We start from the raw sequence: 21,819 nt of genomic DNA, 5'->3' as shown, positions 1-21,819 counted from the left end.
TTTGGAGGAACCAAATAACAAAAATGAGCTATGTGATCATTCAAGTTATCCAAATATTTAGAGGTTCAGTGTTAGGAAGGGTAAATAAGCAGGAAGATATCTTTTAAAAGGAAAGAGTAATCTATTAAAATTAACTAAAAGCCCAAATAGTTTAATAAGGCATGAATGTAACAGGAGAATATACAGTGTTATATACCAACCAGTCTACAAGGCTGTAAAACGGTAGCATCTCATGATGCTAACAGATTCAAACAAATGTGTTCAGATTCGATGATTCACCTACTTTGGCGCACAGGTGTGAGAACGAGCCAATTAATTCCAGAGTTAGCTTGAGATTAAAAAAAATACACAAAAGCGTTTTTTTGTCTCTGTGTGTGTTTTTAGCAAAGCTTTCAGGTTTGTTTGTTTTGTTCTTTTAATACACCCCGTTTCATTTAAGTTTAAAAGTGGGCGTCATTTAATTATACTAAATCTATAGAACGAGCTACTAATTTACGCATATCTACGTAAAAAAACTGTGCTATAGGAACATTTAAAGTCAGTCATGCACATGCAAACCTCTTTAAATATCCTTGTTCAATATTCATACATATGCAGATATTTGTTACCTTTTTAATCTCGTATGATCGAATCCGCCACAAAATGTTTGGCCAACTGTCCAGATGCTCAAGCTGAGCACGCGCACAGGTAGTTGGAAGCTCGAGGCAGAAGGAGTTAAAACGTCGGTGGGTGTTTCTGACTCTAAAAAGTGAGTCAGCACCCCCTCCCTGTGGTTTCAAGGGGACACAGCACTCAGTGTAGCAGGCTAACAGTACGTTAGTCTCGCTTTATAGTCATTCCTTTAATTGTGTCCCACAAGCCTACTCCCCTCCACACTCAGACACAGTCCTATAACCTTATTTCCATTACCAATACAATAAAATAGAACAGGTCAAATAAAGAGAATAGAAAGAGAGAAAGAGACTTATTTCCTGCCTGTAACACAAGGTGGGTTCATTTGATTTTTGTTGCCAGTACAACTCAGTTATGGGACTGGTTTCAATTCGAGAGATTAAGTGTAAGCGGTTTAACAAGTACAACTTGGAGGTCTAGTGCCGGCTTCACTGCCATCACAGCGACCTCAGGTGTGACGTCTCCTCTCTCAAGGTAACGTATCACTATTAAAGCACTGTTAAATGTCAGTGACCATGTTTGTTCTTTAATCTGGTAGTAAGCACATTTCCTATCTCATCTCTATTTCCTGTAATCCCACCTCTTAACCAAGTGTGACAAACACAAAGAGTTGCAGTGACAATATCAGCATTTCACACTCAGCTAATTATTTTAAAGAGAAATGTCGCAATATACAGTATAACACAAACTCACACAGTCAGCAGCTCTGATGATGTTGTTCAGTAGAAATAAGAGTCCAGTACATTATATATCAAAACAAGCCACTTTAATTAGTAATGTGAAAGGGGGTTTATTGCTCCCCCTGACTAAAGCAACTTTCCCAGGTTATATGAATAAAAACTTGTACAATCCAGACACATTTGTATGCTGTTGATTTTTATTGCCATCTTGATATTGTTTAGATTGTTGTCACTGTTTTCAGGGACGCATCTGCGACCGAGCCACCACCCGAATGGCTGACGACAGTACTCAGAGCTTCAAGGTAATGAATCAAATTCATGTGTCTGAATTCTATCAATGTCTTAAAGACACCTACCCTCAGTAGCAGCTCCAGGTGTAGCATCTTGGTGATTCCTCGGCTTCTCAGCACCTAAAAATCTTCCCCGTTCCCCTACAGAGTAGATACTCCGGTTCCGCTGCTTTTCTTCATGTTGCCAAGGGCAGCACCGAAAGGCCTTGAGAGTCAGTCATGAACCGGCGTTCATATTGTGACGACGAACACTTGAAAAACGAATCCCAACAAATCCCAGCACTTAAAGAAGTCCATTTGTTGTCAACCCAAGTAAGCCTTTTCTTTTGATGATGCTGCCATTTTTAGAGAAGGGAGAAAGAAGAGGGAGGGGGGATATGTAGTGCATTCTGGTTCTTGTCACAAGTGCAGCCTGCTCAGCAGAATCCACTTTCCCAGCTCACGCTAAGTAGCTGGGGCTTTGCTTGTTTTCTGACCCTGACCACCTGAGCAGTAGATAGCAGGCTCAGGTAGAGATTAGGGTGGACATGTGCAGACGCACACTGGCCCGGGCTTGGAGATGTCTGCCAACTTTCACTTCCATTGAAAGAAATGTAAAGTTGGAGTTATGTGTTGCAGTTTGACCTGTATGTTTGGTACCTGAGCGTCTCCATCGGTTCTACCCTGAAACCTCTTATTTTCTGACAGGTCAGATATTTGAAAGGCACCTCACATGAAGGGACTCAATTTGCCTTGTAGTGGGAGTACCCAGGTCAGACGCCCTGTGCAGCCTTCTTTCTTCTTCTTGCACATTGTAGACACTCAGCTACATTCATATTTATAGCCATTTAATCCCAGCCGAACACTGGCTGGATGCAGATAGCAGTGAAGAAGGATTATGGCTCATTCTGAGGACGGTGCATGCTGTCACATTCTAAAACTACCACTGCGTTCCGGTGCTGTTCTGTGAAGGTGTGCGACATAGGAGCTAATACTTTGGTTTGTCTGCAGAGAAGACGTGCATCACATTTGTGTATTTATGTTCAGAATGATTGAAAAACAGAATAACTGCACTCCTCTAATCAATTTCACGCAGTGCTCGTACTGCGGTCACTCACCACTAGCCACCGGAACTGTAATCTGGGATTATGGCGCAAGTAACCGTCTGCACCAGAAGGGAGTGGATAAAGTGCCGATCTAATCCTGGCCAATTCCAACACACAACTGACTGCTGGCCAGCAGGAAGTGTCTCTTCAAAAGAAGGATCACATTATTCCGTCTTGCTGAACAGCAGGAAAGGACAGCACTCCCAACTGTTCCTTTTTTTCACATAGTTCTTGATAAATCTTTCACATCTCTCTCAACCTGCTGTCACTGCAGCAACACAGAGGTAGCTTGGTGACATCACGGACTCAGAGACTGGATGACTCATATTCAAGGCGTCAGTGTTAATTTGATGCTGTTCTGTTTCATACTTAACCCACTGATCTTTGACCTCTGGGTGGTCTAGTTGAGACAGAGAGCTTCTAGGGGGATAAATATTGCTTTGCTTTTGAATGCAGTTCTCATTTGTGTGTTCCAGTCCCACTGATTTAATTATAAAGCCATATCACTGGAGGTTAACTGTCCAGTTCTTGAATTACCTTGTATCGATGTTGGTGTTACAACAACCCCTGGTGGCCAAACATGGATGGGGTAATATGGTCTAGCATGGTAGCAAAGCATAGCCACGGCCTGTTTATGAACACAGTGGGTCTCAGAGACAATCAATGTCTGTTACCAAAATCGGGCTATTCCAGATGCGGTGCACTGATGACGGCACCTGCATTCCAGTGTCGTGACATAAATGCTTCAAAGCCACTGAAAATACTTTAATAGCCAAATGAGAGCCAGCATTTAGGTAGGAGCACCAGTTGTTGTGGGCAGGGTCACAAAGGTCAACTTCAAAATGAACAGTGCAAAAATGGTGCAGCTGTGTGCTAGATACTGCATCGTCCTGTTGTTTTGTATCACTAATGAAGCATGACACAAGGAGTACTTTATTTTCTATATAACATGATTTAATGTGCTGCATTTGTCTGTGAGGAGAGGTGAGGATTGCAAAGAAATCCACAGCATGCAGATTATATGCTTATGATCAGAAAGTGCGCTCATGAGACTTTGCAGGGAGCGCTTTTCCCTGATTAGTGGATCAGTTGGTGAAATGTGATCGCAAACGTAAATGTTAACACAGCTTGGATTCAGATTCATGCATCCCTTTATTTTAAAAAAGAAATAATAATAATTCTGCTCTGTGTTTTTAACCAGGCAGTTGACCTGGCTGTTCAGCTGTCCCCAGCTCTAAAAACCAAGCCACATGTGGTTGACTTCGGGACTGTCTTCACTGACCACATGCTGACTGTCGAGTGGAGCGTGACTGAGGGCTGGCAAGCCCCGTTCATCAGGCCGTTCACAAATCTTTCCCTCCACCCAGCCTGTTCCTCACTACATTATGGCATTCAGGTACACCAAACCCCTCCTTATTTTAATTTACAAGCTTTACTAGAGTAGCTTTGCATGATTCACATTTCAAATTCTTATTTATGTTATACCAGGCTGTTTTTAACACCTATTTTAATTTGGTACTGAGTAAAGATAAAATTTGTAAAATTCTGACTAATGGACAATAGCACACAATTAATCTGTACTGCAGTAAAATAAATGCATATACTAACAGAATAAAGCTGTTGGCATTATTTCAGTTTACAGTTTGAATGTGTGGTTAAAAAGCCATCAGGGTTAAAGAGAATTCAGTATTTTCAATGTTCTCTGTATTCTCAATAGCTGTTTGAAGGCTTCAAGGTATACCGCGGAGATGACAGCCGACTGCGTCTCTTCCGACCGATGCTCAACATGAGCCGCATGGCTGACTCTGCCAAGAGAGCTTGTCTGCCTGTAAGATGGATGTAGAGAAAAACAAAGGGGTTTAATGTGGGAATAAATGAACGAATGAGCTGGGGAAAAACAATGATGAATAGGTTTTTGCTATCGCCCTCTGTCTTTTGTTGTCTCACTCCTCCAGGCCTTTGATCAGACAGAGTTGCTGGAGTGTATCAGGAGATTGGTAGAGATTGACCAGGACTGGGTTCCTCAATCAGACTCAGCAAGTCTGTACATAAGGCCAACATTTATTAGCACTGAGGTGAGGAGGATGGTGACGTTCTTGTGGGGGCGAATGTTTTCTAAAACTGAAAAACAATTTAATTTCCTTAATGTGTTTATGGCAGCCTTCTCTGGGCGTAAAGCGGCCTGGCCGTGCCTTGCTGTATGTGATCTTGTGTCAAGCTGGCTCTTATTTCAACTCTGAGGCAGATGCCATCTCCCTGTGGGCTGACCCAAAATACACACGGGCCTGGAAAGGAGGAACTGGAGACTGCAAGATGGGAGGGTGGGTAGATGCATACTGCATGAAAGCTTGCTTAAATTTCCTAAGATATCAGCCATGGCACTCTGATATAAGACTTAGTTTGATTTGGTAATTAAGATTTTACAGTGTGGGTATGTATAACACGCAGAACGATCAAGTCTTTTTTTTACAGGTGTATCCTAATGATCTTACTTTGGATTTCCACAGGAACTATGGATGCTCCCTGTTTGCCCAGTACGAAGCAGATGATTACGGGTGTCAGCAGGTGCTCTGGCTGTATGGACAGGACCACCAGATAACTGAGGCAGGAACTATGAATATTTTCCTGCACTGGATCAATCAGGATGGAGGTTGGTCAGTTGCAGAGACTGTATCTTAATAACGATGACGCTACTTTCAGGGGCTCCGTATGTTTGGTATGGCAGAATTACACACAAAAGTCACCCCCTGCTGGTCATTAGAAATAATGTAGGTTTAAAGCACTGTATAGAAACGATGGACATAAACCTACGTCTGTCTAATAAGCAGGAAGTGGTGACCTTTCTAGTCAAAGAAAGAACTTAAAGCTCTTTGGATGGCTGTGAGGAAACTACACTGCTAGTCACTTGATTTATTGCCTCAGTAAACACTTTTCTGATGTGTTTATGGTTTTTGTTGCTAGTTTTAAACCTTCTTTACTAATGTGTCCATTTTGTAAATTGCTCAATTTCAACCATTTTTGTACAGTGGGTCTAACAGGAAGTGGAACTGCTCTTAGGTTGAGGCTTCATAACAGTCCACAAAACCAGGTTTTACATCAAAGGGTACAAGGTTATCTTTTAATATACAGTCTATCCATAACAACAGTGAGAAAATATTGCCAAAAAACCTCATATTTCTTTTATTTTTTATTATATCAAATAATGTTTTTCTTTTTCTAATAGAGGAGGAGCTTGCAACTCCACCTCTGGATGGCATCATTCTCCCAGGCATTACTCGACGGAGCATCCTCGAACTAACCAGGAAATGGGTAACAGACACACATAGAGTCCAGATGTGCATATTTTTAAAAGAAAATGAGATTTCCTGTGTAAAATTTCATGTAATCTGTGAAGTTGGTTTGATATCAGTAGCTGCATGCCTGACTCTCTATTGTTTGATGGACAGATGAACACACTTTTAACAACAGCAGCACAACAGATGCTGATGACATATCTCAAAGGTTACAGTGCATGAACACATTTTCAAAAGATTGCTGTTCTGTTTTTTTCAGGGTGAGTTTAAAGTGACAGAGCGCTACCTCACCATGAGCCAGCTATGCTGTGCTATCAAACAGCAGCGGGTCAAAGAGATGTTTGGCAGCGGGACTGCCTGCATGATCTGCCCTATTGGACACATTGTCTACCTGGGAGAGGTACTGTAGGCATGAGGGACAAACAACATGTTTCCTGTCTGAAACTAATTTATATACATTAAATCCAATCATACATTAAGTGTATATACACTTAATGTACTGTAGTGTGGATCACTAAAGATACTGATACGTGTTTTTGTTAAAGATATTTCACTTTATTCAAATTTTGCAGCAAATGCTATAGTTTTAAAAATGTTAGTTGAATATACTAACAATATTTAATGATAACCACCAGTGAAGTGTGATCATAAAATCCTGGGACTCCTGGGAATCTTGGGCTAAATAGTAAGTTTAGCTAACTTGGTATTCTTACACTCACTAGCCACTTTATTAGGCACATCTTACTAGTTCTTCCTTCAGGTTTACCTTGAGAACTGCGTTAATTCTTTTTGGCACAGATTCAACAATTCAACAAGTAGCATAACATAGCTGTTGCAGATTTGTCGGCTGCACATCTGTGATGGGAATCTCCTGTATCACCACATCGAAAAGGCACTGAGATCTGTGAATGTGGAGGCTTGGTTGAACAGTGAACTCATCGTCATGTTCAAGAAGCCAATTTGACATGATTTGAGTTTTGTGACAGGGAATGTTATCCTGATGGAAGCAGCCATTAGTTGGTGGATACACTGTGGACATAAAGGCAAAGAGACACTCAGCAACAGTGCTCAGGTAGGCAGTGGTACTTAAATGATGCTTAGTTGGTACTAAGGAGTTCAGTATGTTCTAAAACATATCCTCCACACTGTTACACCACAGACAGGATGGATCCACAGTTTCATTTTGTTCTGACTCTACCACCTAACGACCTTTTTCCAGTCTTCTGTTTTATGTTTTTGTTTTAGCCCATGCAAATTGTAGCCTCAGTTTCCCTTTTACTGCTCAGCTGTAAAATTTGATGGGGTATTTTTGTTACCTCATCGGGCAAGTGGGCGGCATGGAACCCAAGTTTGTGATTATAATAACAATTATAATAACTTAGATTTGTATGGCGGTTTTCAAGAAACCCAAGGACGCTTTGCACAAGATAATTTTGAGACCGGAGCAACGGTGCAGCCACTAAAAATCTTGAACGAGTTCGAATCTCAGTGACTTCAAGGTCAGAGGTCAAGTTTTCAAAAGTTTACTGAAATCTTTTGAATCTGATAATTCAAGAATGAAGGAACGTAGGATTTCTAAAATGATGCCATTGGTGAATCTACCAGTAATGTGTTAAAAGTAACACGTTACTGTAATCTGATTACTTTTTTCAAGTAATGAGTAAAGTAAGGTATTACTATTGCAAAAAAAAGTAATTAGATTACTGTTAGTTTCCCATAAGCACGCTGCGTTACTGCATCAGTAAACCGTGATTTTGTGTGTGAGAGTGTCTCATGACAATGACGTCCGAGCGCGACATCCGTGGCAGCAACAGACGTGTGCAGATCAACAGTGGATATTATGGAGTGCAGGAGAGAGTACGACCATGCAGCGTTTAAAGCTTGGACGTACTTACATTAATTTGAGTTTGATTCCGTAAAAAGTGACTAAAAACACTGACGTCTGCTGTACGCTCTGCGTGGGAAGAAAACGTCTTTCGACAGTGAAAAATGAAACTTTAAATCTGAACAAGCACCGAGCACGCTGCCACGGGAATGTGACATTCACAGAGAAACCCCCGGATCCCCCCACTGACATGACCACTGCGGCACAGCACAAATCTCCACCCATCCCACTCCTGCTAAACAGCTGACAATAGATTTAAGAGCAACAGGACTTAGTGCCGCTGAGTCTTTGATTTTATTTATTGTTTGCTGTGTTTTACTTGCATCTATTTGAAAGAGTGAGTGTAAACACAAAACATTATTTTATTTTATATGCTGGAATATGCAGAAAATAGGTTTGAATTTTAATTTGATTTCATTTGAACAAAGTAACTGGATTACTTTCTTGAAAAAGAAATCAGTAATTACTCACTATGTAATTACTATGTTCAAGTAACTTGACCAGCACTGCGGGCGGTCACCAGTAATTTCTTAACTGATAAGTCTGGCACCTGCTGTGGTCTTCTGCTGCTGCAGCATCTGGTTCAAGGCTCGACATGCTCTTTTGCATATCATGGTTGGAACAAGCATTTTTTGTCACTGTTGCCTTCGTACCAGCTCAAAGCAATCTGACCATTCTCCTGCAACCCCTGACATCAACAAGGCATTTACCCCCAGAGAACTACGGCTCAGTGGATATTTTCATTTTTTCAGATGATTTCCTGTAAACCCCAGAGTTGGTTGTGTGGAAAAATCCCAGTAGATCAGCATTCTCTGAAACGCACCAATAATGATGGCAAATTTCCTTAAATGGCCTTTTTTCCTCCATCCTGATGCTCACTTTGAGCTTTAGCATGTCAACGTGGGGATGAGCTGTTGAATAAGTATATCTAATAAAGTGGCCAGTGAGTATACAGCGCATCACTTTGCAAAAAGTTTTGCCATGTCACATTCTGCTTAATCACAGCTTAAAGAAATATACATTTTGTGATTACATTTCCCTTTAAGAAATTATAATGTAAGGAAAAAAGCCTGCTCCACCATCTGTATTTGATTAATGGTTTAATATGAAAATAGCATACTTTAATACTTATAGGGATTGCTTTGAATAATGAGGCTCATGGTATCCTGTGACCAGAACCCTGTGGCCTCTTGCGTTAACTCCATCTGCTCACTTAATGTTCACCCTTTTCTCTAAACTTATTTTACAACAAGTTGATTTGCAGAGACAATAAAATTATTAAAACTGTGTGTTTTAGAACTTGCATATCCCCTGTCGAGATAAGCAGTCAGTGACATCACGGCTCACAAAAGAACTCACGGATATACAGGTAGGTGGATGCCCACACATATGCTGACACTGTTTTCCCACAGATGCCTGCTCGAGCTTAGTAACAGCTGATTGAACATTTATGTTCTTTACACTCCTTTTACCCCAAGGATTCTTCTCTCAAGTATTATTAAATTACTTTGAATAAAGCCTTCAGTAATGCGAAACACTCTAACTTGAGCAGTATCCTACAAAATAAAAGATGGGAGCTGGATTTACTGGGCTAAATGACAGCAGTGTTATAATTTGTCACAGGCCTGGCTTGTTAGTTACTCACTTTTGGTAGACAACAACTAAAAGGTTTCGCTGGAAAAAAGGCAAATAAATGGAAATGTTACTAAATTAAATGATTAATGTGGCTGATGAAAGGCAAGACCTATTAAAAACAAATATTCCCTCCAAATATTCACTTATCTTGCATCTCCATAATTGCATTACAGAACGGTTATCTGAGTGGTTATTATGTAAGTCATTGAGATAAAACTATTAAACTGTTATTTTTTGAACAAACCCCCGTCGGTCGTTATTTATCATACACCCACCGATTCCATTATTTTGCTGTAAGTACATAATAAGTGAAATATCTCATTAAGTAATGAGTAATGACTTGGTAATATTGTACATGGCCTATAATCAGGTCACATTTAAAGTCTACTCAGCACTGCAGGTTTAAAGAGATTCATAATATGCTTTGCTGAAGGCTAGATTTGTGTTAATGAGGCTGTTGTGTATTGCCTTCTTTCTGTTATTGTGCTGTGCAATGAGCCTATTAGCAGCGATATGAGCTTGAGTGTGATCCTTACTTTAGTTCCTTGTTAGTTCTCAGCACAGTGCATTTTGTCCTCAAACAGTGTTTTCAACTGAAATGTACCTGTGCATGCTTAACAGATGACCTCAACATCCTACATGTTATAGAAACAAACTGACGTACAGTATATAGCCAAAGGTATTTGCTGGTCTGCCTTCACATACATATGAACTTAAGTAACATCCTATTCTTAGTTTTCACATGATGTTGGCCCACCCTTTGCAGCCGGTTGAGTGTGTTTATGGGAACTTTTGACCATTTTTACAGAAGCACATTTTTGATCTCAGCCCCTAAAGTTAGGCGAGAAAGCCTGGCTTGCAGTCTTCAGTCTAATTCATCCCAGAAGTGTTCTGTTAGACTGAGGTCAGGACTCTGTGCAAGCCAGTCAAGTTCTTTCAGCCCAAACTGGCTCATCCATGTCTTTATGGAGCTTGCTTTGTGCAATTGTCCACAGTCATGTTGGACCATCTCCAAACTGTTCCCACAAAGCTTGGAAAAAAATGTCCAACATTTCTTGGAATGCTGAAGCATTAAGAGTTCATTTCAACTAAGGAGTCAGGCCCAACTCCCGAAAAACAGCCCCACACCATAGTCCCCCTTCACTTTGCACAATGCAGTCAGGTGAGTACCATTCTCCTGGCAGCCGCCAAACTCAGATTGCCTGAAGGAGAAGTGTGATTCATCGCTCCAGGGAGCACGTCTCCACTGGTCTATAGTCCTCTGCTTTACACCATTGCATCCATCACTTTCCAATGCACTTAGTGAGGTAAGGCTTGGATGCGGCTGCTCAGCCATGGAAGCCCATTCCATGAAGCTAGTCTGAAGGCCACATGAAGTTTGGAGGTCTGTAGCGACTGACTGCAGAAAGTCAGCGACCTCTGCACACTATGTGCTTCTGTGATTTTACTTGTCCTACCACTTCTGGCTGAGATGCTGTCATTCCCAATCACTTCCACTGTGGAACATTTTGTAGCGAGGACAGTTCATGACTGGAAGGTTTATACGCCTGTGGGAATGATTGGAACACCTGAATTCAATGATTTGGTAATATAGTGTATGTTTAGTATCAAAGCTATTCTCCATACACAATGTGATGCAGCTTGAGGTCTAAATAGGCCTAAAGCTCTCTTGGCTCTCTCACAGGGTATCATCTTGCTCCATCTCACCCTATGAATCTTCCTCTTCGTCTTTTCCTCTTGCTTGGCAGCTCCATTTTCAACATCTTTTGTCCAGTATTCCATTATCCCTCCTCTGCACATGTCCAAACTATCTCAGTCTTGGTTTTTTTTGTCTCCAAACCAATCAATCTGAGCTGTCTCTTTAATGCACTCATTTCTTGTCCTGTCTTGTCTGTCCCAGGGAAAATCAACTCTTCCACATCTAGCTTGGCCCCCTGGCTTTTTGTTAGTGCCACCATCTCCAAACTATACATCATAGCAGGTCTCACTACCATCATGTAAACCTTCCCTTTCACTCTTGTTGCCATCTTTCTCCTGACACTTGTCTCCACCCTGTCTGCACTCTCTTCCTCTCTTCTGCACTGTCCATTACTTTAGATAACTAGGCTTTAAAAAAGGCATTTAAAATCATAAGGCTTAGTCTAGGATATTTGAATTAATCTATGAATAGGCTTCAGAACCAGTTGTATGTGTCAGTTTACACTCGTAAGGAAAAAGCAAATAGGGAGGCAGGTAGCAAATGAAACTATAATGAGCTTGAATGGAGAGAAAAAAAACAATTAATGCCCCTGCAGGGAAGTAGCAGGATGAGTCTAATAAAAGTCCAGGCAAAGTATTTATAACAGAGAAAAATCAATGATCCGAATGGGTGATAATTAATGAGAGCAAACCAAAAGGGAAGCAACTGGGAACAACTCCAAGACACAAGCAGGCAGGCAGGTGGAGGGTAAACTGACACATTAGTAGCTAATAGGAAACAGGGGAAACAGTCTGGGAATCAGAAAAACAGGAAGCGCTCCAATAAACACAACACTACCAAGTTAAACAGAAAGTGACATCAAGCAGTAACAAAAGAGAAAAGGTTATCTCACTTCTCTAATTTGCTTCCTCATCTCCTCTGTTCTCCATCCTCTTGACTGTGACCCGTAAACCAATCCCAGCAGTAATGTGTTTTGTTTGAGCTCCAACCAAAAAAATCTATGATGCAGTTGTGACACATATAATATTTGACTGACATCGCTTTAAAAAGAGGCTCCAAAGGACAGATGTCTCATATTAAGTGCCAGTTGACTTGACTCCCGTCTCTTCCTCAACTCCTTCACTCACATCTCTGGTGAGAGTCACTATAACAAAGTGAAAGTAGTCGAAGATGTGCAATTTCAGAAATGAAAATGGAATATAAGAAACAGAACAGGCAGGGACAGACAAGACATGGGCGTAATCATAACAGAGAATGTCTTCAGTGGTACAGCAGATAAATTAAAAAACCAAAATAAATAAAACATTTCTGCATGTTTTCTGTGTGCTGGATGTGAAACTACAGGAGGCCGTATTATAAAATTCAGTGGCTTCTACCAATAAATTAAAAATCTTAAATGGACTGGGTCTTATTTGGCACTTTACTCTTGCCTATGGATACTTTGGCATTCAGATTGGAGCAACCAGGCTTCCATTTAGCAGATGACATGCTTTACCTCCAGAACCATAGCCACCCAGCATCTGACTTGAACTTCTCCTTCGAGATCGTCGTCTACTACTACGTCTACTACTCGTGGCTGCTACTTTGTTGTGCTCTTGCACTTTTACTTCTGCACTTGTACTCATTTTACACTGAGGGTCACATAGGGCCCACTTTGTTTTCAATGAGCTGTGTGCTGGTGTACACTCGGACTGATCTTCCTGTGCCTTTGGTGGTGCCTCTCAACTGCTCCAGTGCTGGCCTATGCAACTGCATAGCTATAGACCCATATGCGTTATCACCACTGATGAAATCACATAGTGCACAGTATAGTGATCAGAATGAAACTTCCTGCAAACAAACTAAAAGATGGCAGCTGTCTGGACTTGTGTGGGAGATATTAAGTCATCTAAGGGTTTATGATTCTTAAAGGTCAGTTACCTTAACTGTTGATCACATCTCCTACATCCTTCGGTGTTCTGACATTCTGGACTGCAGAAACTGAAGGACTTTCAAAGCAGAATCAGTTATTTTGACTACATTTGCATTGGAGGCCTCACTACTGCATTACAGTGTTATAAAGATATTATGTCTTCTTGGTCTCCTAAATGTCCTCTAAGCACTTTGATTAGTTTATCGCTTCAACTTGCCTTCTGTCTGTCTTCTTCTCTTTACTTTCTCTGCTCTCTGTTTGTTTTTTTGTTTGTATTTGCAAGTCTGCGCTGGTCAATTAGCATATCTCCTCTCTCCATCATCCAGGCCTTGTAAGTGATATGTGCGACAAATGCACTGCCGCCATCTTTGTGTGCGATAACATCCTCCTTCGTCGACAGAGTAGAGACAGTCGCTGGCCTAATGGAGAGTTGCAGATAGGGGCAAAGACAAACTCCCGAATTCTCTCATTAAGCTTGTCGTAATTGCACAAACCCAATTATTGCCTCAGCCTTTTGTGATCTTCAAAGCCAAGATGCTGCAAATGAAGCCTCGAACAAGTGCGAGAGGAGGAGGAAGAAGAGGATTTGGGGGAAGAGGGGCGAGGGGACGGGGTTGGAGGGTGGGGGGGTGCGTAGCTTAATGAACAATAAAATTGACAAAACGCTGGAAAACGCTGCGCTCCTTCCGCAGCGCTGTTAAATCTGTTGACATTTCATTTGGAGGGAAGCAGTGCAGTGTTAGCCCCCCACACACGCTCTTCCTCCCGCCCCTCTTGAAGACAACATTGTGCAACAAACAAACGAGTGGTCTGAGGCAGCAGATGAAAGATGGGTTTACTAAGTCGCCCTGCTGTTTCTCTTTCAAGTTAATTAGAAATCACATTCTTTTGTTTCCCCTTCGCAGGCGTTTATTTACTTTCTCACTTCGACCATTAGAACAAATTTGCAACATGAGACACAAATAATTGGATTTGTCTCCGCGGCTGTCACGGATTGGGGAACATTTTGTTTTGATTTTTTATTATAGTTCCTTTCTCTGTGTTGTGTTGTGTTCCGTTTGGCGGCTGAGTTTGCAGATTCGCTTACGGATATTTGAGTTCATTTTTTGATTTGTGTTGCGCTCGCAATTAAGCAGATTGAGGCGAGAGAAGTTTAGTACTTAGTGGCATGAATTTTCTTCTGTGCGGGCCCCAAAGGACCAGATTTTCACGTAACCTTTTCGTGACCTTGGTTCTGTTGCAGTACGGACGCACACCTAGTGATTGGACTTTCATGGTGTAGCAGTGTCGAAGGAGCCTGGACACAGTGAAGCAATGTAAAGTATGTGCAATATTTGGAATTTAACTGCAATATAAGTGACTCCTTTACTTAGGTTTACACTTAAATTTAACACAAACACAGAACTGTCCAAAGTAGTTAATAAAGTAGGATAACGTCTCATGCAATCCTGCACAATAACTTACATTATCCCCGCCATGAGGACTTGCTCTGTAACTTCTTCCCAGCATCCCAGCGTTGATAAGTTTCACATGACTGCGTAAGAATTTCAAAGTTGCTACAAAATGTCTTGAACTCGTGAGGTCTAAAATAAAAACATGAACTTAAAAGTCAATTTCTGTCAAGGATGCTTATGTTTTAAACATATTAAAGTTGTGTTGGAAGTAAAATTTTCATTTTCTGTATGATGAACCAGGAAGCTGAACAGAAACAGAACAGAAACAAAGGTGTCTTCCCTGACTGGTTGGTTAGTGTTGCTTATTGAAACTGGTTGTAAAAAGGTATACAGTGTGGTATGAAAAACTTACTTTGGTCACTAGCAGCTTTGACCTTACAGGGTGCAGAAACATCTTTTTCCATTCAGGTGATGAACTGCATCAAGGCCTCTTTAAGAAAATGAAGAAATACTACCAAAAAGCACCTACAGGCCTTTCATTGGTCATTAGCAGGCCTGCAGTGCGTATTTTTACGATCATGTATAAAAACACAGACATGTATGTTAATTGTGATATTTTTCTTTTTATCTTCATTATATTATTGAATAAAACAAACAGTGATGAATAACACAGCCTCTCTGTAAGAATGAATAATAAATAATAAGAACATAGTTATTGTTATTGTCCTTCTTCTTTGCAGCATACATCAGTTACAGGCGCTATTAGTGTCACCTCTTGATTAACACCTGTTTGCAAATAACCATGACAACACATTCCACTAAAAAAATAGTTTAACAACATGTATTACGAAGCACCAATGTGCAGGTATACGTAACATATATGTCAACGGCATACACCTACGCATGCTCATAACATGCATGCGATCTAATATATATATATATATATATATATATATATATATATATATATATATATATATATATATATATATATATAAATTTGAGTGTTATAAAAAAAAGTTATGATTCCCAAAAGCTATATAGATATTGATAATCCTGGAACATTCAGCAGTTTTTATAGCAAGTTTCATCCAGTTTGATTAACGCCTCCAATAGGAGTTAGGAAACAGATCTAAGTACGCGGACATCACTCAAGTAATATTTTGAATGGTGAAAAAATAGAAAATAAAAATATGGAACTGGAAATCATGATAACGGTTCCACTTAAATATAGACTACTCTGATGAAACTGACTAGAAACTGTTAATACTGTGTAATTAGCCATGTTTTAAACTTAGCTTGTAAATTGAGCTCTTGTCCATAACTAGCTTACTAGCAGTTTGACTCTTATAATCAATAAGCAGTGATTAGGAGGTTATTAAGGGCAAACTCAGCTAATGTCTCAGAGGACACAGAGTTTGGTTTTGGAAGAATAAGTCAATAATAATAATAAATGTTTTCTAATGGTTAATAAAGGGCAAATAAGCTACAAATGTACATGCCTATAAGCCACAAGTTAATGGTGAATATGTGTACCTTAAGATAAAGCTTTATCAAAATTAGATATAATATGTTAATTGCTGAGTTTTACTGGCTGCTGGCTGTAGCCTCACAGTTCTTAATGTAACACGAGAAATGCATCAGTCTCTCACCGTCACAGCACCTAACACGTAGCTGTATTCAAAGATTCTCTATGGGGTCTTACCACACATCATGGAAGGAAAACTTATTTCCTTCTTTTATTTGCACATCTAATAAATGAACTGAACTCTTTCTAGCTCTCTTGGTTTGGCAGATATGTAGGAAAACGTATGAGGTGTAAGAAGAAGGATGCAGTCCCACATGCATCTCACCTCTGTATTTTCAATGTGAGGAAGATGTTCCATTCAAAAGACCCTGTCCTTGACAAAGAAAGACCCTTTGAATGGAACACATGATACTCTGTGTGTGTGCTGGAAATCACTACTTCTTTTTCACTGAGACGTTTGCGGTGCCGATGCAAGTCAACATCTAAAGAATTTATAGCAGCGTGCAATGGTTTTAAACAAAGTACTAATGCATGAGTAGTTCTATAATGCTCCAGGCTGTATGTTGTGGGTCATTACACAAAGCTAAAGAGATGTATTTACCATTTAAATTGTATATTTACAAATAGTTTAAAAATCAATCTTAGGATCAATAACAGCATGGAATGCCAATTTGAAAGAATTAACAGGTGGGTTCAGAAGTAAGCAAGCACATCAGGTGGTTAACTTCCTCTTTGGAGAGTGGTGAGAAGTGGGCAGGCAGTAATAATAAGAGGGTGATTGTGCATCCAGAGAAACTCCAAGGGAAAACAGAGCTGAATCGACTGACTGGAAAACGAGCTGAGAGATCGAGGACCTGAAGCTGAGATGGCTGTGACGACCTGGTGACAAGTGGATGTTGAACCAGCTCTTTTATATGCACACTGATGAGGAAATGGGAAGCAGGTGCATCCACTGGAATTCCGCCAGTTGCTAGAGCAGACCTCTGGGAGGGCCACGTAGTGCAGGTAGGTGCCGCCCACACTCTCAGAGGAGAGAGGGAAAGCTAAGAGAAATGAGAATAAGGAAAAGAGAAAGAGAGAGGAAAAGCAGAAGTAACCAGAGCCAGCAGTGGAGTCCAGGCAGTCCTGTTTGATACAGGGAACGTGAAAGTCAAGTGGAATTCTGGACAGGCGGTGCAGAATCCTCTCAGGATGTCAGAGCCTGGCTTTACAGAGATGCCTCGACAATTCTTAATGATGCAAATGTTTTTCTGTCATCCTCTGTGCGCACACACACAGACACACAGTCTCCCTGAAAGAAGCTGGAACATAACCAAAGTAATTAGCATTATGGAGTCATAACAGAAAGCCATCAAAATGGAGAGTGCTTATCTGTTTGTGTGTGCCCATATACACACATACGCATACACACACTCGTGAATTCAGGTAGCTTAAAGATGGGGGTAAGTTGTGTCCACTAGTAAATTCATGTGCTATTAAAACTGTCGTTAAACTAAGCTGTCATAATCTGTCTGTGCATCCCATAGTTTGTGTGTGTGTGTGTGTGTGTGTGTGTGTGTGTGTGTGTGTGTGTGTGTGTGTGTGTGTGTGTGTGTGTGTGTGTGTGTGTGTGTGTGTGTGTGTGTGCGCGGGTGCGGGGTTGCCCGGTGGTTGGACAATTTTTGGATCTTTCTGAAGATGGCTCATTTTGGCAGCAGCTCCTTCCCTGTGTGCAGTGTGCACAGCTGCTGTTGAGTGCACATGTACACACACAGACACAAAACACAGACTTAAAAATGCCAAACGCTGTCTAGCCCGCCTAATCGATGGCACTGGTGGAGTAGCCACAGAGCATCTCTTAGCATCTATCCTCTAATCCTCCTTTTCCTTCCTATTGCTGTTAAATGCAGGCAGTTTGTTGAGTAAGCATCAGTTATAAATTAGCTTCTAAAAGCTCATTAACATCATTAACATTACATCTAAGACAGGTGGTTGCTTTAAGAAGGGACAAAGGTAAACCTGAGCTGTTACGTCACTTATATTTAATTTGAGCTGATCAGATGATTCTTATAATAGTATGTGTCTAACAGCGGCAAGCTGGTAATTTATGGTATTCTTTTTTTGCGGTTATATCAGTAAATCATCATCATCATTATCACACATGTAATAGAAGCTTCTTAAAATCAGAGCTTCCAAAGCGCTGTGAAAAACAAGCAAAAAATAAAAAATTCAAAGAAAAATAAACCAGACATGACAAGATAAGAAGGACAGCAAAGAAACCAAGATCAATAATCAGTATGGTTGCTTCCTTATTCAGAAGGCTTCCACAGTGGGTAGCTCCACATGGTTGGTTTGGCAGATTGTTACACCAGATGTCTGACACAACCCCAAAGAGTTTTGTCTCCTCCTGGAGCTCAACTGGTGAACTTTTACTTTTAGTAGGTAAATATGTGAACCACTGCACTAACACTATAAGTAAATGGGAAATGATTTTTTTTTTTTTAAAAGGATGATAAAAAGTGAAACCACATCAAATCAAATCTGTTAAGATGTGTTTTTAGAAACTGATTTTAAGGAGGTCACTAGTTATAGGTCTCCTCGGGCAGGTCCTAGCCCAGGGGCGCTGCTCGTGCTTTCAGAGTTCAGTACGTTGCCAAAGTATCTCTCCACTTTTCTCTTCTTAAAGTATCCCCCCCCCCCCCCCCGTAGCTCCTTCATTTCTTTTATTTTAGTTCTCTCTCTCTCTGTCTCTCTGTTTCCCAGGCAGGCCGCTCCCATTCAGCCTGAAGACGGTGATGATGTTTTAATTGTCACTCCTCGTTAAGGCAGCCGTGACATTCACGCGAGGACAGAGGGGAGGCAGTCGGCATAATCAGAGGAAATGGAGAGAAGGGGGAGACGGAGCGATGGCACCCATTCAGTTACTAAGAGTGGTATTTGGCTCTGAGCAGTATGCCTCCTTCTCTCTCTCTGCCTTCCCTCTCTCTCATCCCGCCAGGGCATGATCTGATTTGACAAGCGCAACGCTGTCATCTTGAGTTTGTCCAATTTGAAATTCTAATTAATGAACTCGGCGCCACTATGTGTTTTTGTCGTTGTTGTTGTGTTCTCCCTCTTCTTCTCCTTCTTCATCTCAGGCCTGTTTGTCTTCTATTCGCCTTTTCTTTAACCTTCCTCCTTCCCTCACTCCTCCGGTCTTCCTCCGACGGGGCGGTGTATCTGCACCGCCGCTCGCTCTGGGTGAGATTGTGGTCTCACACCATGGCAGATGATATCAGTGGCTTTGGGTCACCCAATTAGAATCAAACTCTGTGTGTGTGTGTGTGTGTGTGTGTGTAGTGCCATTGTGGTTGTCTGTTTGTGTCTCTTCAGTGTTTTTCTCTCAGAATTGCTGTAAAGAAGTAGAAAGAGGCGCAATTGCTGCTGATCACGGGTGTTAAGGGGCAGAAGGGTGTTTAAGAACATCATGCATTTACTGCACAGTTTATATGGAGGAAACAATGCAAACTAATGCTGATTAATCCCTTGCAATTTGCATTTTTGGGGCGTGATGTTCACAGTATCAGCAGGGCCGATATCACATCTACCCTTAGTGAAGGTTTTGATGGTGCAAAGGTGAACTGATGATCAGCTTCTTCACAGAGAGTCATAACTCATAGAAAGTACATAGAGATTAATGTTACCCAAACACAGACTCCATATAGAGGCACAGATGCTGGTCTACTGTCAGTACTGCTGGGTGGAACACAATAGCATCACCATCCAGCATACCTCGGTCTGTTAGTCTTACTGTAAAATCAGATTTTCTTACATAAAAGCTTTTGTATAGATCCAGTAATGCTGCCTAAATTCTTTTATTTCTTTTTTTTTAAATCAACATAATAAAAAAACAATTTAAAAACCGTGACTGCCAAGTTGCAAAACTGATGGGGAGCACAACCGATCCTTTGGTTATGGTTTGGGGCGGATTACACTGTTTATTTAGTACAGAAAAGTTTAACAGCGACCTGAGTCATGAAACAGGATGTACAGTGTGCAACCAAAACCATGACCTTGTGAACTCTCAACCACTTAAACCTCTCACGGGTAGAAGAACAGAGCGCTTTCTTCACTCAGAGAAAAGAGCTAGTGAGCACAGAGCAAATGTCTTTGCTGTAAGCGGTCCTTCACACAAATAAATGGTCAAAAAGCCCAATTTTAAAACACATGAGGTGCAATCACTCATGCAGACACTCTGAGCAGAATTAGGCCGAGGTATTTTTACACCCCTGTCCTGTGCTTGGTGCCTCTTCTGTTCAGTTGCATCCTCTCAGGCAGACACTTTGCAACTCTCCTTTTTGCAGAGATTTCCCCGCCGCTCAACCCAGCTCTGAATTCAACTTAAGAAAAAGGAGGAAATGTGCCACGTCTTTCTCCACCAGCTGGTGGTGCTCTCTGTCTACAAAACCTGCGCCTTAACGCAGCTCTGCCTCACACAGGGAGACGCAGAAAGAGAGAGGGTGAGAGATGGAAAAAAAAGGGAGAGGGAGTGAGTTTTTGGAGGCCTGCCAATCATGATGAAAAACCACTGCAGAACTAATCTATTTCCATGCCCATCTTAATCCACGAACACAACGATGGCATCATTTAATCACGAAATCATCATCACCATCACCGCTATCACCATCACCCTCCTCTCCCTCATTCCAACCCTCCCTCTCTGCTGCATTAATAAAAATGTATTTAAAATTTTTCTTTTTGGTAAATAAGAGCTCGTGATTAAGAGGAGATTAGCACGTCTTCAGACGGACGGACAGACAGACTGTGATGGGTTTTGTTAACACGAGGGTAACACTGGGTGTCAGTTGTGTGCGCCTGACATTACATCAGCGTTATCCTCCTGTCGCTCATGTTATCGGTCTTGGCTTAGAGTTTTAGGGGACTTTTTTAACAGCAGCACTGCTTAAGAGCTTAGAGTAAATGGATGGATGGGTGGATGGATGGATAAAGATCAGGCACATACACACACACACACGCACGCACGCAAAGAGAGAGATCAGTGTCACTCACACAGCTTCAGCGCCAAAGCCTGATTTGCTTTGTGGTAAAAGCTGTTTTATTTCTCACCAGCGTTGTAATGGAGATGCTCCACTGTCACACTACACTTGAAGTCTCATTTTGGACTGAACAAGAGTCTCTCTCTCTCACTCTCTTTTTTTTTTTTACCACTAATGCATTCACCTCCTTCTGCACTATAAGGGCATCTAACGCTGTTATACTCTACATTATTTGTAATGGCCAGGTAATTGGAGTTTGAATGAAGGAAAACACAGGGGTCGAATATGTACACTAGATGTTTAACATCCTATCCAGCATGCAGTCCCATCTGGGGGGTTTCTTTCTACATCATAACAATCAGGCAGAAGGAAGAACCTAAAACTCATGGAGAGACTGCGGTGCGTTCTCCGAGATGCCTGAAACGACCTCACTGCCAAGTTTACCTAGAAGGGTTGGTCCCATTTTAAAGAACAGTAGCACTAAATATGGATTTGTTCTAATTTTTCTCCGTCTATATTTAAGTTTGCTGATGACTTGGTAACACTTAGGAAACACCCACCAAGGCAGAGAAAACACATTACAAAACCGTGGAAACATGCTGTTCAAACCAGGAAACCAAAACAAAACACAGAGCACCGTTTTCAGGTTTGAAAGTGCCCCACTTCAGTTTAGTTTTACTTTATATACATAACTGTATCATATATTTGTCATATCTTAGTTCCACTGTTTC

At 41.1% G+C, this 21,819-nt stretch overlaps 2 protein-coding genes across 10 annotated transcripts in view; one reads left to right on the top strand and one right to left on the bottom strand.

Annotated features, from left to right (window-relative positions):
* The window catches only part of lrmp (lymphoid-restricted membrane protein), a 29,950-nt gene extending 27,872 nt beyond the window's left edge, over positions 1 to 2,078 (bottom strand). For 5 of the 7 annotated variants that reach the window (XM_026148219.1, XM_026148223.1, XM_026148224.1 and 2 more), the window contains exon 1: positions 609 to 807. The gene's annotated coding sequence lies outside the window, so the exon portion shown is untranslated. Of the gene's footprint in view, positions 1 to 200; positions 287 to 608; positions 808 to 1,708 lie in introns of those variants that run through there. The other 2 variants (XM_026148220.1, XM_026148221.1) reach the window with 2 other exon arrangements.
* On the top strand, positions 1,094 to 15,138 carry bcat1 (branched chain amino-acid transaminase 1, cytosolic). Of its 3 annotated transcripts, XM_026148231.1 has the most exons (11): positions 1,094 to 1,146; positions 1,595 to 1,654; positions 3,929 to 4,123; positions 4,445 to 4,555; positions 4,683 to 4,802; positions 4,888 to 5,048; positions 5,235 to 5,377; positions 5,951 to 6,036; positions 6,280 to 6,420; positions 9,203 to 9,274; positions 14,395 to 15,138. In XM_026148231.1, the coding sequence occupies exons 2-11, from the start codon at positions 1,625 to 1,627 to the stop codon at positions 14,431 to 14,433; spliced, it is 1,098 nt and encodes a 365-aa protein (XP_026004016.1). In that variant the 5' UTR covers positions 1,094 to 1,146; positions 1,595 to 1,624; the 3' UTR covers positions 14,434 to 15,138. The 3 variants fall into 3 exon arrangements, 2 of the variants coding, with proteins under 2 accessions (XP_026004016.1, XP_026004017.1); XR_003270241.1 differs by lacking the exon at positions 14,395 to 15,138 and having other exon boundaries at positions 6,280 to 7,092; positions 9,203 to 9,264; XM_026148232.1 differs by lacking the exon at positions 6,280 to 6,420.
* The last annotated feature ends 6,681 nt before the right edge of the window (positions 15,139 to 21,819 follow it).

Source organism: Astatotilapia calliptera, chromosome 17 (genome assembly GCF_900246225.1).
Source record: "Astatotilapia calliptera chromosome 17, fAstCal1.2, whole genome shotgun sequence".
Taxonomy (NCBI): Eukaryota; Metazoa; Chordata; class Actinopteri; order Cichliformes; family Cichlidae; genus Astatotilapia; species Astatotilapia calliptera.
Note: the sequence above shows the minus strand (reverse complement) of the source record. Positions and strands in the feature narration are given on the sequence as shown.

Bases quoted from the DNA above. Each gene is read 5' to 3' on its own strand.
- bcat1 (XM_026148231.1), top strand. From the start codon at position 1,625: ATGGCTGACGACAGTACTCAGAGCTTCAAG. The intron at 1,655-3,928 runs GTAATGAATCAA...GTTTTTAACCAG, and splicing joins ACAGTACTCAGAGCTTCAAG to GCAGTTGACCTGGCTGTTCA. The intron at 4,803-4,887 runs GTGAGGAGGATG...TGTTTATGGCAG, and splicing joins CAACATTTATTAGCACTGAG to CCTTCTCTGGGCGTAAAGCG.